This window comes from Polyodon spathula, chromosome 8 (genome assembly GCF_017654505.1).
Source record: "Polyodon spathula isolate WHYD16114869_AA chromosome 8, ASM1765450v1, whole genome shotgun sequence".
NCBI classification, from domain to species: Eukaryota; Metazoa; Chordata; class Actinopteri; order Acipenseriformes; family Polyodontidae; genus Polyodon; species Polyodon spathula.
In genome coordinates this window covers 11,840,435-11,856,390 of record NC_054541.1, presented here as the reverse complement: position 1 = coordinate 11,856,390, position 15,956 = coordinate 11,840,435, and the positions used below count along the sequence as shown (strand labels likewise).

The following is a 15,956-nucleotide window of genomic DNA, read 5'->3' as shown; positions in this document are numbered from 1 at the left end:
GATTTAGCGACAGAGGGAAAAAATTAATGTTTTTTTTTTTTTAATTACATTTTATTTTCCTACTCGGTGACTGCTTCAATGCGTAGGTGTTCAGAAGTAATGAGTTTAGGACAGCAAGACCCAGAGGGAAAAAAAAATAATGCATTCAAAAATAATATTGCAAATAAAATAAAATGAAAGCAATCTCAGAGCTTAGTTACATCATGTATATGTTCTCCATTGTATATGCTTGCTTTTATGCAGTCAATGTCATTAGTATAAAATGTATATATTTAGCAAAAGATCTGCAGCAGCCTGTGACTTGTGAATGCAAAGAAGGCTCACTCAGTCTGCTGGAAAAAACAACACAGAAGTCTGTCAATTGATTAAACTACCAGTGAAATATTGAAGGTACATAAAATCTTTTTTTTAAATGAGAGATTTATATCTTGGCTGTCATGCCGATGAAAACGTTTTTAAAAATTAGGTTATTGCTCCCTTTGCCGATGAAAATAACAACAACAACAACAACAACAATAACCCATACTTAACAAAAGTAGCTTTATTATATTTATTCATCTTCTTTAATAAATCTTCACTCTGCCCCATACCTGCACAGTGAAAGTCTGGAATCTACAGTGCTTTAATCATATACCCAGCAACTGAATAGTCTCAAATAGGACAACTAAGCCAATACAATTAAAAACCCACATGTGCTCCTCCATTGTTTTCAAACTGTATCCCAATAAATCTTGACTCCAGCTAGTGTTGCTGATTGTCGATGTATTATTTGTTTAAGCACTGCATGTATCGTTTAACTGGGTCGGTCTGTGTTTGGCAGGATGGCCTTGGAAATAAGGTCTTGTTCTCAAAGGGAATGACCTGGGTAAATAACAAGGATACATAATACATTAAAAACAACTCCACATTTCTCTCAGGACTAATGGCTAGGTGGAACTAATCTTTTGTCCCGGAGGATCCTTCATGATGCTTTTCAATCCTGCCACTTGGACAATAGTTTACAATGGAATACGGTTTCCAACCCATAGAAACTCAACTGTTTCCTTGTTATTATATAGAGGATTTAATTAACTTGGGAACAACCAGTGGTTTCACAAAGTTAACACATCTGTGGCTTCAATAAATCTCTTAGAAGGATGCCTACCCTGCAGGTAACTCTTCTAAATCAGTTACTGCTCCTGCAGCACCAATGGGTGAAGTACAGCTGAAAGAATGACTGCATAGAATGTGCTACTTCTAACATCCACTAGGGGCAGAATGCTGCTGGGCGAAAGGGATTGAGGTCCTGTTGCTTTCTCATACTTGTTGCTGAATAGTTGCACTCAACAGAAGGTACATTGCAGACTGTTTTTGTAACTTTTGTTCCTTAATTTTGGTGTGTTCCCTGCAGCAGCATGGCTTATCAATGCCATATGTAGGCCCTGTTTTAGCTCAGGCAACCAAAAAGATATGTATTATGGTTCTGCTCCTCCAAAACTCCATAGGCTGAACAGCATGTAGGAAAATCTTCACCAGAAGATTTTCCTACCAGTTGCTATGGAACTCTTCACCAGTTCCATAGCAACTAGAAACTCAGTTTCTCAGATCGAATATTTAGCTGGTTTTTTTTTTGGTTTTTTTTGCTGGACTAAGTTCCTGCTTGCCAATGCCCATGGGACTGTCCTGTACGGGAAGTGGTTTGAAACCAGGAAGCATCTGTGTCTTTTAATCTATAACCTTCTCTTTGAAATATCTGACATATTGAAAATTATATTACGCATGAAAAGACTGGATTCTGTTCAAGTAAACACCCAAGAATGTAGTAGTGCTGATATAAGAGGTTAGATTACAAGGGGATTTAAAAGTCTTGTTATATCACTTTTAAAGGGGGTGACATGATGTTAGGTCTGGTCATTCTTTGGAGATTCCATCTGCAGGATGATGCCCCCTGTAGGGTGATGTCCAGTTTGAGACTAAACGGGAAAGAAGATTAGAAGATTGTCAGATTCATAAATTATTTCAATTCAAACTGCATTCCGTAATGAATCCAAACGTTTTCATTCTGTTACTCCTAAAGCATCCTAGAGATGCAAAATATACATGCAAAAAAAATTATTCGGAATAATTTCTAAAATATTCAACTAATTTGCAAATACAGTTTAAGTCAATTTGGAAAATGTCAAGCATGAAGCACAAAAGTAAAGTTTTTTTGCATATCAAAAGCATTACAGCACCATATCGATTTTACCTGAGTAGAAGCCATTTTAATGAGAGATTACATGCAAATCAATCGGAATTGTTATACAAAGATGAGCTTCAAGACATAACATGACAGGTACAGATGGTAGCCTGGTATACCTGGGCGTGCTCATGTACTTTCACAATGATGTCCCTTTGCCAGTGAAACACAACACTGCACCCTGTCAATGACATTAGTGTAAAACAAACACACTAGCTACACAACTCGTGGGTGTTCAGAACTTCGGCTTAGTCAATTTGTATAACGTTATTAACTTTTTTTTTGAAGCAACTATCATCTCCAAGCAATCTATTTATTTATTTTAAACATACCGTATTTTTTTTTTCTTCCTTTGTTAAAAAAATAGATAATGAATTGTAAAGATGTTGGTATATTCGATCTGACAGAAGAAAGATGGCGGTGGTGAATTTGGGGTGTAGAGCCTCAGGCGTCATTCATTTTGTGATATTTTCCCGGTAGTTTTCACGGTGTGGCACAACCTTTCTGTCACAGCCTCAGGTAGGCACCCTGGGACACAGTCATACGGCGGTAGATGGAAGTATCTGACGTTTCTTGATCTGGTTGGTGATATATGATTTGGTGCTTGATGTTAAATGTTATTGAGTTTACAGTCTGATCTGAGGGTCTCTACAGGTTACTGTGTCTCGTAGTAATACATGTAGGAGGCATTGATGTTTTTTAGTCCTGTGCGAGCTTTGATTTCCTGTCCAGCCTGAGAACAGATCGAAGTGGTAGCAGAATTTCATCTTTTCTGAGCTAGCAGAATATAACGGAGTGTGGTGAGGAATTATTAACGAACTCCCTTAGAAGTACTTAAAAAAAATAAATAAATAAAAGTTTTGTGTATGTGGCTCAATTGACCTTTCTTCTCCGTACAGCGTAGTCTTGTCATGTTGAAAAAGGCCCTTTGCTTTCTGATGGAATGGCCTGCAGGTACAATACAGGAAGACTTCCATGACATATGAGACCATGTTAAGTGCTTTTTCTTTTGTTCCTGGTGTCTGAGATAAATGAGTCGTTCTTATCAACGGGTACTATTCTGGTTAAGTAAGACTATTTTAAACGTATGTTGCTCTCTGCTGCCACCTACAGTTCCTGCAGTGTTCTTTGGTCTCTGCTTCCTGACTGATGTGACCCGTCTCTTCTTTCAAAATTGGTCCGTCCTCTGTCCTCTTTCCTCACCGATTTGCGGGACACCATCCTGGCAGTGCTGGCATTCCCAGTGGGATCCGTGAGTATTAGCTAACCCATTCCCTGCGCCTGTGAGTGTGTTAGTAATACACCCAGAAAAAAAACAGCCTGATTTGATGTGTGAAGAGCCCAGTTACAAGCTTCTAACATGTTGTTGCTGTGTTCTGGTTGGCAGTTTGTGGTCCTGTCCTGTCCTTCTGGCTGCTCTATGCCCATGACCGGGAGCTGGTTTATCCCAAACCCCTTGACGACATCATCCCGCAGTGGTTAAATCATGCCATGGTAAGTAGAACTGTAGTACCCGAACATGCGCTTCAATTACAGGTAATGTGCTCGCCAAAACATTCCAGTCACAAATGAAGAGAGGTGTTCACCTGTCGATCTGCTTTAAAATGTCTTCTCAGGAGTGTAGAAGGTGTATTAAAAACAGCTTGAACAGGTTTTTTTGATTACGCTGATTAAAGACTGACTCTCTCTCTCTCTCTGTCCCACTCCTCCAGCACACTGGAATCCTGCCCTTGCTCCTTGTAGAGCTCTACATCATACCTCATCACTTCACTAGCCAGAGGAATGGCATCCTGGGACTGACCTTGTTGTCTGGACTCTGTATGGCCTGGTATTCATTTTCTTTTAATCTATTTAAATTGTTTCTCCTGCAGGGCTAGTGTTCTGTGTTGCAAAATCATTATTACAATAAAAAAAACCTGAAGAAATATGAAGACATTGTATCTGAGGCCATGCATTTGTAACCCTTCCTCTCTCTCTCTCTCTCTCTCTCTCTCTCTCTCTCTCTCATTCTGGCCGTCCCACAAGGCTGTTTGGTTCACCAGGTCTCTGGAGTTGGGTGGTATCACCATCTTGGATTCTCTAAGCCCACTGACCGATTAGGATCCTGGCAGCCGCCTCCCTAATGGCTTCATGATGGCCCCTTCCCTGGAGAGTCCTAAGCATGCTTCCTGGGAGAGAAACTCAACAGGCTGCTATGGGGTAGGTGAACGCTAGTCCAGGATGGAAATAAGACTCCTACTGCATAGTTGCTTCACCCATTCCAGGTTTTACTGCAAGCTTGATTAGCCCCAGTGTTAGGGAGCAAGCTCAGGTGTGTCTTAATAAACTCTTAGTGAAAGCAACAATGCAATGGGGGCTGTATTTCCAGCCTAGCTAGTGGTGGTTCTGCACTTGGAGCAGGTTGCTCAGATCAGCTGGTATTGTATTTGTGTATATCACTAACAACTAAAGCAGGGTAATGATATTCTGTGCACGTTTCATGTGTATGTGAACACACAGTGGATATAGGTTGTAATCATCACCTTGTTCAGGTCTAACTGTGAACTTGTAGCCCTGGCTGGGGATGAATGTTACTAACATGGCTGCTTCTTCTGCCAATAGGAGAGCTGAAGAAGAAGAAAAAGAAGTAAGGCTGTTTCTTTGTCCCAGAACAAAGGCTAACAAGACTGTGAATCCTTGCATGAACTGAGGAAGAGAACACGCATTCTAACTGTCATCATAACTGCAATTAATAACAGAACGAACATCAGCCAATGAATAGGATGCGTTCAAAACACTAGCTTTACTACAAATTCAAAACCCTGAAGATGATTGGTTTTAATTATTGTTAATCAGTCAGTCAATCTTTATTTTATAAAGCACCTTTCATAATGGACCACCATCACAAAGCATTTTACAAGATGCAGTAAAAACAAGAAAATCCATAATACTTTAAATACAGAAAAATGCAGAATACATGACGTAGTGGCAGCTAATGTCAGATATCAGGCTTAAAGAGCATGGGAAGCAAGAGAGAAAGGTGGGCCCATTTTAATATCAGCTGGATTTATATCAGGACCATTAGGATGTATTGCATTGTAACATGAAGGGATTTATTTGGGGGGGGAGCACCTTCCAGCAGATGCAAAGGCATAGGTTTGTTTTATTTTTTTACCTTGGTTAGGGTAGTCATGAATTAGTGCTAATCGGGGTCTGTGACGTCAGTCCCTGTCTATCCCTCTTTTCTTGAATTGACACTTGTTGTGTATGTGTTCTACCCTCCAAGGTTGTGATCTAGACATCAGTAAAGTGCCCTGCATATGAAATATAATTGAAGAAGAATAATGTAATTTAAAATAAAACACTGTGATATTGTTTACTAACCTGTATCTCTGTGTTTTCTGTTCAGAAAGACCCTGTTGTCCTATTAGACTATTGAGACAACTGGTGGTTCTTTCGGTGCCGTACCTTTCTATGTGATGCACCAAAAAATATTCAATGTTCTTATTTAACCAATAGCATCTTGGGATTAACAGTGTTTAGAATAACCCCAAAACTATGTGGGTGTTTTCAAAACCTGTCAAAAGTGTACAATTTAAAATAAATAAACAAATAAATAAAGGAAATAACATTTAAGCAGTTAAAACAAAGTAGGGACTGTGTGTGCCGTGTTTCAGTGCCATCTTGTGTTCGTAATATGACATAACTCCATGGCAATTTAATCCTCTATCAAATTTTAATAAGCGCCAGCCTCAAATTCTGAATCCAGTACTACAAGTGAATCCATGTTAAAGACGGGAACAATATTACACCTACGTTCATTCGTCTTTTTGTTTTGGTAATACGGTAACGTGCACTTTATGGGGCACGGATTAACCGTATAATTGCCAGTCCTCGCTGCTATGTACTTTTTGCCCCAAGCTAAGATGGCGCGGTTATCCCGAAAGGTTTACTAGTAACATGCACATTATATTATATTTATATAAACGCAGATGTTAATAATGCATCGTGGCTATTAACCAAACAATATTATTCTTTACGGCGCATTAAAATTAAATTAATTACTAGCTAGTCAAAACAAGGGGATACGCAAGCTGTGTAAGTAGTAGGCTACGTGTGCGTGCATGTGTACGTACGCACGCTGGTGAGGGACGTCTGGCGCCTGGAGAGGAGTTGCAGTCAGCGATTTCAACGATTGGGTTTGTTGTGTTTTTGTTATATCGTGTTTTCGGTTCTTTCTAAACATGTTGTACTTGTTTATACTAGTGAGGACAAACAGCGTGCGGAAACTATGGATGTAGGGATCGAGTTGCAAAGTTGTGAATGCATGTTATTCAGCTTGGAGAACTGAAAGTATGGATACAAAAAACAAAGACACAAGACAACACACATCTGCTTGGCTTTTAAGTTCAGGATTGGATAAGCAAACCAGATCAGTCTGAGTAAATCCACAGTAGACCTCAGCTATATCCACGCTTTGCGTTAACTGTGTACAGTTAACATTCGCTGTTAATAACAGCCAGTTATCAGTAAGCAACATTGTAATACTACCCCACAACGATGTGTGGATTCACTCGGTCTAAGTTAAACGTGTAATGAAATATATTGTGTATATTAAAATGCATACAAAGTGAAGCTGTTTTGTCTAGGGGTGTGTTTTATTATTGTTTGTGAACTCTGTTGTCTGAGCTGCATTTCCCTGTGAAAGCAGGGTTCGTGCACAGGGCTGTTCACAGGCGTTGTTGCCCCTGTAACGATAATGTGGTGAACCCGCTTACACTTGTGTGCGTTTATTTAATAGATGCTTTCCTGTTTGAATCAGTTTACCCGTGGGAAAGTGTGGGCTATTTATTGTAACACATTCTGGTTGTTTGCTGGAGTTTCTTGATTAATGCACAAAAGTGCATTGATTCAAACGACGTATTTTTTTCCATGAGGCTGCTACCAATGCAGCATGTTACAAACACCTCAGTATCAGAATTATAGAGAATTGTGAGGGTTTGAAAAAACTTGCAATTACAGTAGAAGCACCATTGTTTTACTGTGGTGTTCCGTGTGATAAGTATAATACAGTTCAATAACTGGTGGCATTTTGCTTTGTACATTTTGTAACATGTCTTTTAGAACAAACTGTACTAGAATGATCCATTTTAAGATTAAGTATTTCTTTTCAGAGACAGTGACACTGTGTTTGGGAGCCATGTACCGACCAAAGGCCACGCTCAGAGACCGGCAGCATCTCTACAGACTCATAATCAGCCAGCTGCTATACGATGGCTACACCAACATTGCCAACTGCCTCATCGGAGAGGTGAAGCCCCCAACTGTGGTCTCGCCATCTGAGCAGCTGCTGCAACTCGCCAAACTGGGTATGCAGAGCACAGACACTGCTCGAGACCTCCACTCACTTCCTTTACTCGCTTTGATCAGCTGGTGATTTCCAGGGTGGCACTAGTCATGGACTAAATGTTAAGCTAGTTTAGGGGTACAGGACAGGAAAGCCAACCCATTGACTGAAGCAGCCTGTTTCTGTTCTGTAACTTATTTCCACTTTCTTCCAAAATACATTGTATACAAGCAAAGTATACATGCACTTTTTTTTTCGTGTTAGTTACACAGCTTTGCATTGAAAGTTTATGTATGCTGTAATCGTCCTGTGTGTTTTCAGGGATGGAAAACGACGACACCGCGGTGCAGTATGCAATCGGGCGCTCGGACACAGTGGCTCCCGGTACTGGGATTGACCTGGAATATGACGCTGATATGCAGACCATGTCCCCTGAAGCCTCGGAGTATGAGACCTGCTACGTCACCTCCCACAAGGGGCCCTGCCGCGTGGCAACCTACAGCCGAGATGGGCAGCTCATTGCCACCGGCTCAGCAGACGCCTCCATCAAAATCCTGGACACGGAGCGCATGCTGGCCAAGAGTGCTATGCCCATTGAGGTAAAGCTCTGTCTTAGGAGAAGGAAAGGGTTTGAAAAGAGTGGGTTCCTATATGAGAAAATTTAAAGCAGTGGGACGGTATATTAACAGGCATGTCAGTGATGTAGATCAGACTTCACTGGCAGTAGCAAAAATAACTAATATATAAGTAAAGATATTGAATCCCAGCTGCATGCCATCCAGTTCTGCAAGTAAAATGACACTAGCTGTGTGTTTAGAACTGAAGACTGTGAGCAAAGAGATCCCAGGTTCAAACCTCAGCTTTGCCACATGACCCCTAGAGGAGGGACTGTATCCCCCAGAAAGAATGTGACTATGATTAAGGTAGATCCTTGATGGGAATGACATTTGTGTTGCACCTTGTCTGATTTTTCTAAACGCTCATTCAGGTTATGATGAATGAGACTGCCCAGCAGAACATGGAGAACCATCCTGTCATCCGCACGCTGTACGATCACGTGGACGAGGTCACCTGCCTGGCTTTCCACCCCACTGAGCAGATCCTGGCATCAGGGTCCCGCGACTACACACTCAAACTCTTCGACTACTCCAAGCCCTCTGCCAAGAGAGCCTTTAAATACGTACAGGTACCCCGCTGTCTCCCATTGCCAGTGTTTCCAGCTACTGTGTCGGTCCTCTCTGGAACATCTAGCTACTTGTTCCAGGGTTTGAGCAGTTTTTGGTTTCCTGTGATCATCATTATCATGTTATCTTCGTGTGATTGACCCCTTCCAAAATGATACCAAAATTAAACCACCTGCTGTTTTTTATACAGTAGACTAATGCAGGCACTTGCTGAAATGTTTGTTTACTTGACTTGGTTTCTACTGTTTAAGAAAGTAACATTTTAATTTAACACTTGTGTCCCCACAGGAAGCAGAAATGCTGCGTTCCATCTCCTTCCACCCTTCGGGGGACTTCTTGCTGGTGGGCACGCAGCATCCGACCCTTCGCCTGTACGACGTCAACACCTTCCAGTGCTACGTGTCATGCAACCCTCGCGACCAGCACACCGACACCATCTCGGGCGTCAGCTACAACCCGAGTGCCAACAGCTACGTCACCTGCAGCAAGGATGGCAGCATCAAGCTGTGGGATGGCGTGTCGAACCGCTGCGTGGTCACCTTCGACAAGGCGCATGACGGGGCAGAGGTCTGCTCGGCTGTCTTCTCCAAGAACTCCAAGTACATCCTGTCCAGCGGCAAGGACTCCGTGGCCAAGCTGTGGGAGATCTCCACGGGCCGCCCTCTCGTCAAGTACACGGGTGAGGACCCGCTCCTTCTCAGCAACAGGGGTTCTGATGTGCTTTCAAGATCACCAGCAGTTTAATAACCAGCTATGTGTATTATTCTCTCCTCCCTTTGCAGGCGCTGGTTTGAGCGGTCGGCAGATGCACCGCACCCAGGCGGTGTTTAACCACACTGAGGATTACGTGCTGCTGCCGGACGAGAGAACCATCAGTCTTTGCTGCTGGGAGTCTCGTTCGGCTGAGAGGAAGAACCTTCTCTCCCTGGGACACAACAACATTGTGCGATGCATCGTCCACTCGCCCACCAACCCCGGCTTCATGACCTGCAGTGACGACTTCCGTGCGCGCTTCTGGTACCGCAGGACCACCACGGACTGAGGGGCAAGGGGGTGGATGGACTTGGCAGGGTTGGGTATGGCACAGGTTCCAGGGGGGGAGTAGTGAGTCTGAACTGAGGAAGAAAGAGGAATCCTTTTTCCCTCTACCCAGCAGCTCACCTTTTAACTTTCACAAGATTCAGTTAGTTTATCGAAATCAATTGTTCCGACACTTTTATTTTTGACCTGGAAGGCGTAATGTTTTGTTTTTTTTAATCCTTAGTTATTACCCCTTTAAGCAGCTGGAACACATGTGTCAGTTTATTGCTTCAGTGTACTGTGTAAATTCTGTTTTTATTAAAGAATTCACTTTTTACAACATAGCTGGTACGTCATTGTCAGTTTAGGGATAACAGGTGTGTCATGGCTCTACTTTTGTTGTGATAGAATGACAGGTACAACAACTGGGAGTAGAAGAATGGTAAGTCTGGTGAGAAGTGGATGTAAACTAATATATACCTTTAATTTACAATAATTTAAAATTAATAATAATAATAAAAATAATAATAATTTGAGTGACTTGGTTTTCTGGATTGGAATGAGGATGGCTTGTTTTTGACACTGGGTTGAATAGAAAGATCATTAGGTCCTAGCAGCACATGCGCCATGGTGGCAAAGTGGTGAGTGGATACAGGTGACTGCAGTGCAAAGCGGCTATAAATCATACGTACAACTACTTTCGGGTGCAAGGGTGTTTACTGAAATAATTACAAATGTCCCAAGCCTTATAGCAAACACCTGTAAGTAATAATGTTGGAGTGATACAGCGGTGTGTATCACTTGGTAATTGTAATCCCCGGTTTTGACCCGTAACCAAAAGTCCAGTTTTACACGTACACCCACACTAAACTAATACAGTGGATGTACGTGTAAAACTGGACTTTTGGGTTACGGGTCAAACCCGTATAAAATATAGTATAATCGTAAATCTCGAAAAACTACTCGCTTCTAAATCTTTTGTAGTCATTTTTGTATTACTTTAGTATAAATACATGTTAATTTGGATTCATATGTTGTTTTTTTCTGACTTTATGTGAATGAAAAGACACAAAAGCTACCGTTTTCCCATTGGAAATAGTGATATTTTGAAATATCACTGTCCTGGTCACAAAAGCAAAGTTTGTGGGGAATATTAGCCATTTTCTATACTTTTGAGGCATAAGCAATTAGGAAATAACACTTACTACCCAGGAACAAAAATTGTGTTAAATAGTGTTAACTGTGAATGCAGGGGTGAAAGTTGCTGGCTTGCTCACAGCTCCGGATCGTGTTACTGGTAGTACAGTTAAGTACAGACAAGTTACAAAAAACACGAGACAAACACATTTTTCAGCAAATAACATAGTCTCCTTTTAGGTTGTATCTAACAGTTTACAAAGGATTACTTTGCTGCGCCCCTATTTTATACCTTCATGACCCCTTGGTTAACAAGCGCATCTGCTTCTCCAATCCGTGGATGCCACGCAGTTTCCTGTTCAGGTACCATAGCTCCGCCCCTTTTCCAGCCGGCCGACTTCCACCTACCCACGGGAGTAAGGTGTCATGCCTTTTACTCCAGGGTACTCTGTTCCCTTTACCTAGTGCCCTCTCAGGTCGGGAGGGTGATCTAACACCAAGCGTCATTCAATCTAAATGCATTTCAAGTATATTAAAAAAAAAAAAAAAAAAATGATTGATGTAGAAACAAGTTATACTGTTTTGGGGCAAATGTGAGAAGTATAATCTGAGTTTGCAAATAAAACTCCCTTGTCACTGCATTCTATCTGGGACTTGAGGCCTGTGGTTACTTTGTCTTCCACAGTGTGGTTATTTTTAATGTGATCTCTCGGTATGAGAGAGCAGGGGGCTGCAGGGGAAGTTGACACGTGTGTGTGTGTGTATCCTGATAGTTTTTCTCTGGTTGGAAAAGAAGTGTTCATGGGATGAGCTTGGTTGGTTTTTTTCTCCTTAATTAAAATGAAAATTAAAGTGAAATGGTATAATGATGGTCCACTAGTTATTCCAGTAGCCTCACAGAAGTGCTTGCTCATGGGTAGTGTGTCTGTAAAGAACTAGAAAACGATTCCAAAACATGAGTAGAAGATTCTTCTGCGAATGCTTTGGTACATCTACTCTCAGACCGCATCCTTCAAATCAGGATTCCATTATGTTAGAAGTTATCTTGTATAAGTTAGTTATCATACTTGAAGTACCTTCCGAGCAGTACTGATGGTACCAGAAACTCCTTTTGCAATAACAGTTCATCAGAAACTTGACCTGTGGTTTGGAATAAGGGGATTTGCCAAGTCTGAGGCTCAGCTCCTTTCTTTAAAATGAATGGGAGCTTCTTGTTTATTGCTTTCTCACACGACGCAGACTGCGTTTAGCAACAGGTCAGGCTTTCTTATGAACTGTGATGCTTACATAAAGTTTTAAAGCAAGTGTGGTAGGGTAGTGTCACAGCCAAGGCTGGTACTGGCAGGAAGGAGACCCAGAGACAGAAGCTACAAGTTTAAACACGCTTTTGCACTCTTTAACTAGGATTGCACAGGAAAGTATAAATTAGAATCTGTGTCTTTGAGGAGATTTCCCATATTCATTAAGCATCATGAGTTTTTATTGTGGTCCACAGAACTGGAGTGAAATCACAAGAGGAAATACCTGTGTCTTATAGGTGAGCTCTTCTCATGAATAACAAGAACCGATTTTAAAGAAATTTCAGCACATTTTCTCGTGCATAAACCACCCCTAATGACGACATCCTTACGGCACAAGAATCAACCGTCACACCAACATGCACCCTGCTAATCACTCTTCGAGGTGGGAAGGGGGCTGAGGAGCTGTCAGTAATGGCATGATGCTCTTGCTGGTGTCAGGCTTGCTGAGCTGATAGCAGTGGGTAGATCATTGTGGTCTCACTATGATGATGACCACAAGCTCATCAATAGGTCAGTGACTCTATTTTATATATCCTGCCTCTTCACTTTGTTTCTTCACATCAGAAATGGAATTAACCCTTTGTTGCCCTGTTTCCTGACATTTTTACACAACACTTGTTAAAGATAACAGGCTACACACCATGTTTAATAAAAAAAAAAATCCTATTAGAATTAAATATGGTTTTGTAAACAGGAGATACAAACAAATCTATCAGTCATATAGACAGAACATTTTTTATACCTACTTCCCAAAAACTTCAGCAAGATTGAATACAATCTCATCAAAAGGCATAGTTTTAGCATTCTCACCCAACGACAGATTAAGCATAAAGTGATATGAATACTTTTGGTGCCACGATGCCTTTTTACTGGTTATCTAACTTCTAATGAACACCTGTGCTGTGCCCTCCAGGTATTGCCTGAGAATAACTGATTACAATAGGCCAGCAACATTCCTCCCAATCCTCCCTCTTCGTTGGGCTCATCCTGCATTCCCTGACTGCTTCCCACATTGCACAGCTGGTAACTGCTTCGCCTCATTGCCAGCCATCTAACTGGAATTGTTCAGCAGAGCTAACGACACCGACAGGCCAGAAGTTCACAAAGAACCATGCTAAAAAAGAGTTTGTCTTGTCCTGTGTGGTTTGTATGGATTGGGCCACCATCCACCATCCATCGCTTGTGACCGGAGTTGTGCTTTCTGGTGGCGGGCTTCTGCAAACGCTGCCATCCCAGGAGCACCTGGGAAACTGCTTTCCCCATTCGTGTTCCTGAAAAGATGCACACATCTCCAACCCGTCTGGCTTAGCTTCCAAATACTGTTAAAGCAGCAGGCAGATATTTGCGCATTTAATCCCTAAATCAAGAGCTTAGTGGCCAAGGGAGCCCTGTTGGACACCAACAAAAACAACATGGATCTCCTGCCTGCCTCCTTGCTTCCCTGTCTCCCTCTGCCTGCCTCCCTGCACCACATATCTGGTACACAGGAGGGTGGATAGTAACACCTTGTCATACATGTGTTGTAAAATGTGACTGTTCTCTATAGAAACAACTTCATCAATACATTTTAAATATCTTTGTTGTTCTTTCAAGCTCGGATTGATAGGAAAATGAGTGAAAGAAGCAAAGCTCCCGAATGAGAAGTGTAGAGCTGTGACTAATCCAGCGCTGAGCGTGGGGAAGTCCTGCCGACTATTAATACTGTACACACACCAGCCAGCTTTCCACACTGTCCCTGTGCCTGTGAAGAGCTGGAGCAGGGGAATTCCTGACCATCACCCATGAGAACATATTAAAAAGTTAGTCCTGATCAGATTTATTTATTTACATCTGAAGATTCAATATGTGAGGTCTTGAAAGCCAGTGTTTGCATAGAACAGTTAGCACTGAATAAACAGGATCTACTCTTCTACTCATTTTTGCAACTCAACATTTTGTTGGTTTTGCACTGAATCCTTGCTAAATAATTGGGACTCTTGTCAACCTCCATCTGTAAGTCAAATCCATGCTCTCTTGCTGATGGCAGTATTCAGTTGCTGCCAACTATATTCTGATTCTTGAGTGTTAGAGGTACTATCTCTTAACATTGAGATTTCAAAATAACAACCAGGAATTGTCTATCATCAACTCTTTCATTCTTTAATAAGTCTTATCCTTACTGTAGAGGAGTAACAAAGGTTTTGATACGTACACCAGCAGACACCCAAACACAAAACCATAGTTTAAAAAGATATATTAACTACTGCCTTGCGTCTTCTAAAGACAGCCAATGTGTTGTAATGAGAGAAAACAGTTTGTGGTATTGTATATGTGCTGTAGCACACAGCCCAGTGTGTGGGAGTGCAGAGGGCGTCTTTACAGATGTGTAGTTGTGCATGTGCACAACTAGCAGCCAATCAGAACAGTGCAACAGCTCATTTCTTATTCAGCAGGCTGGCTGTAAACTCCGAGACCCCAGTGTGAGTTTTGAAGGAGAGAGACAAGGAGAACTGCTCTGTGATAACATTGTTCTGCTACCGCAAGTCATGTAAGAGAATGCGAAGGGTTTGCAGAAGACGCCCAGTACTTGATCAAGGAATACTGTCGGATGTTTGCAAACAAACCTGAAGACTGGAAGACATGGAGGTGAGTGAGGCTTTAAAATAGGGATAGGGGGGTGTTAAGTAGTTCTCTTTTTTGTCTGACATTCCTAATTAATAAGCATAGGAAAACCAGTACTGCAGTACTGCTGTGCAAATTAATTTAACATGGCAAACTTTTACAAAAGACAGCTGTGTCCTGAAGATTTCTTGTGAGTGTATTGATACTGGAAGATACCCGATTGGGAGATGAAGTCCTTTATTGATTGACTGAGTGGGATACAGCATGGCTACAGGATCCTAACACACCCACTCTGCCAGTTTAATACGGGACTTGAGATACCTAAGAGCAGAAATGGACACTCTAATATTCATTAATGCCCAGCGCTGGTGATGAGCTGAGAATGTGGGGTCTGATCTTTCAGGGATAAGAAGGATGAGTTTTTGGGGGATTGCAGATGTGCAGATCATGCACCACTGGGAGGCTGAGAAATGGGTGTTATAGTGGTGGCCATTAATGCTGATGAGGCTTTGAGGAAGGGGCGCTACAGTGACAGTGATCAGTGATGTGCAAGGCAACAGGAGTGATATTGGTGCTGGAGAGCTGAAGACTGAACACTCTGCCTGCGCACTAACAAAGCATTGCGGACTGAATGAGATACTAGCCTCTTTATGCACAAACAAACCTACAAACACATTCTTTTCAACGTTGTATAAATGCAGTTTTTCCAGAGTTGGTTTACCATCCAGTTTGGGGCACATTCAGTCCCATGTGTTTCTGTTTTGTGTTCTCAATGATTTCTTGACGATATTGCAGCTTGCAGTGAGGATGGTGTAGCACACTTCTTTTCTTTTTTAACAATGGCACTGACTGTATTCCCCTGCCTTGATGGTTTTCTCAGTACCAGCTGGATTAGCTCCACGTTCAGTTATGATATCACTGCAGTTTAATGTAATGAGGCTGCCAGCTGGTTGGACTGCTGTAGGAAGGGTGCTGGCAGTGAGGAGGCAGTTCTAGGGTTATATTTGCTTTGCAGGAATCTAGACTTTCTATATTGGGTCATGTAGGGGGGCCAGGCAAATACACTTTATATTCTAATTATTAATACATTCAATCATTAGTATTCATAGGTTTATCAATCCCTCGTGATGTCATCCTCTGAAATAGTAATATCAAGCAATATTACTTCC

General features: G+C 41.8%; 2 protein-coding genes across 2 annotated transcripts; both read left to right on the top strand.

Moving 5' to 3' along the window:
• Positions 1 to 3,391: 3,391 nt before the first annotated feature.
• Positions 3,392 to 5,628, top strand: LOC121320194 (androgen-dependent TFPI-regulating protein-like; the record flags this gene model as incomplete). Its single annotated transcript, XM_041258445.1, has 4 exons — positions 3,392 to 3,470; positions 3,606 to 3,712; positions 3,931 to 4,025; positions 5,607 to 5,628. Coding segments are annotated over 4 exons (303 nt in total), but the record flags the coding sequence as incomplete, so codon positions are not given.
• Positions 5,629 to 6,328: 700 nt separating this feature from the next.
• Positions 6,329 to 10,085, top strand: LOC121319400 (cleavage stimulation factor subunit 1-like). The gene is made up of 6 exons (XM_041256807.1): positions 6,329 to 6,396; positions 7,374 to 7,566; positions 7,866 to 8,143; positions 8,533 to 8,730; positions 9,017 to 9,407; positions 9,511 to 10,085. Exons 2-6 carry the CDS (start codon positions 7,398 to 7,400, stop codon positions 9,768 to 9,770), a joined length of 1,296 nt encoding a protein of 431 aa, XP_041112741.1. The 5' UTR covers positions 6,329 to 6,396; positions 7,374 to 7,397; the 3' UTR covers positions 9,771 to 10,085.
• Positions 10,086 to 15,956: the final 5,871 nt, after the last annotated feature.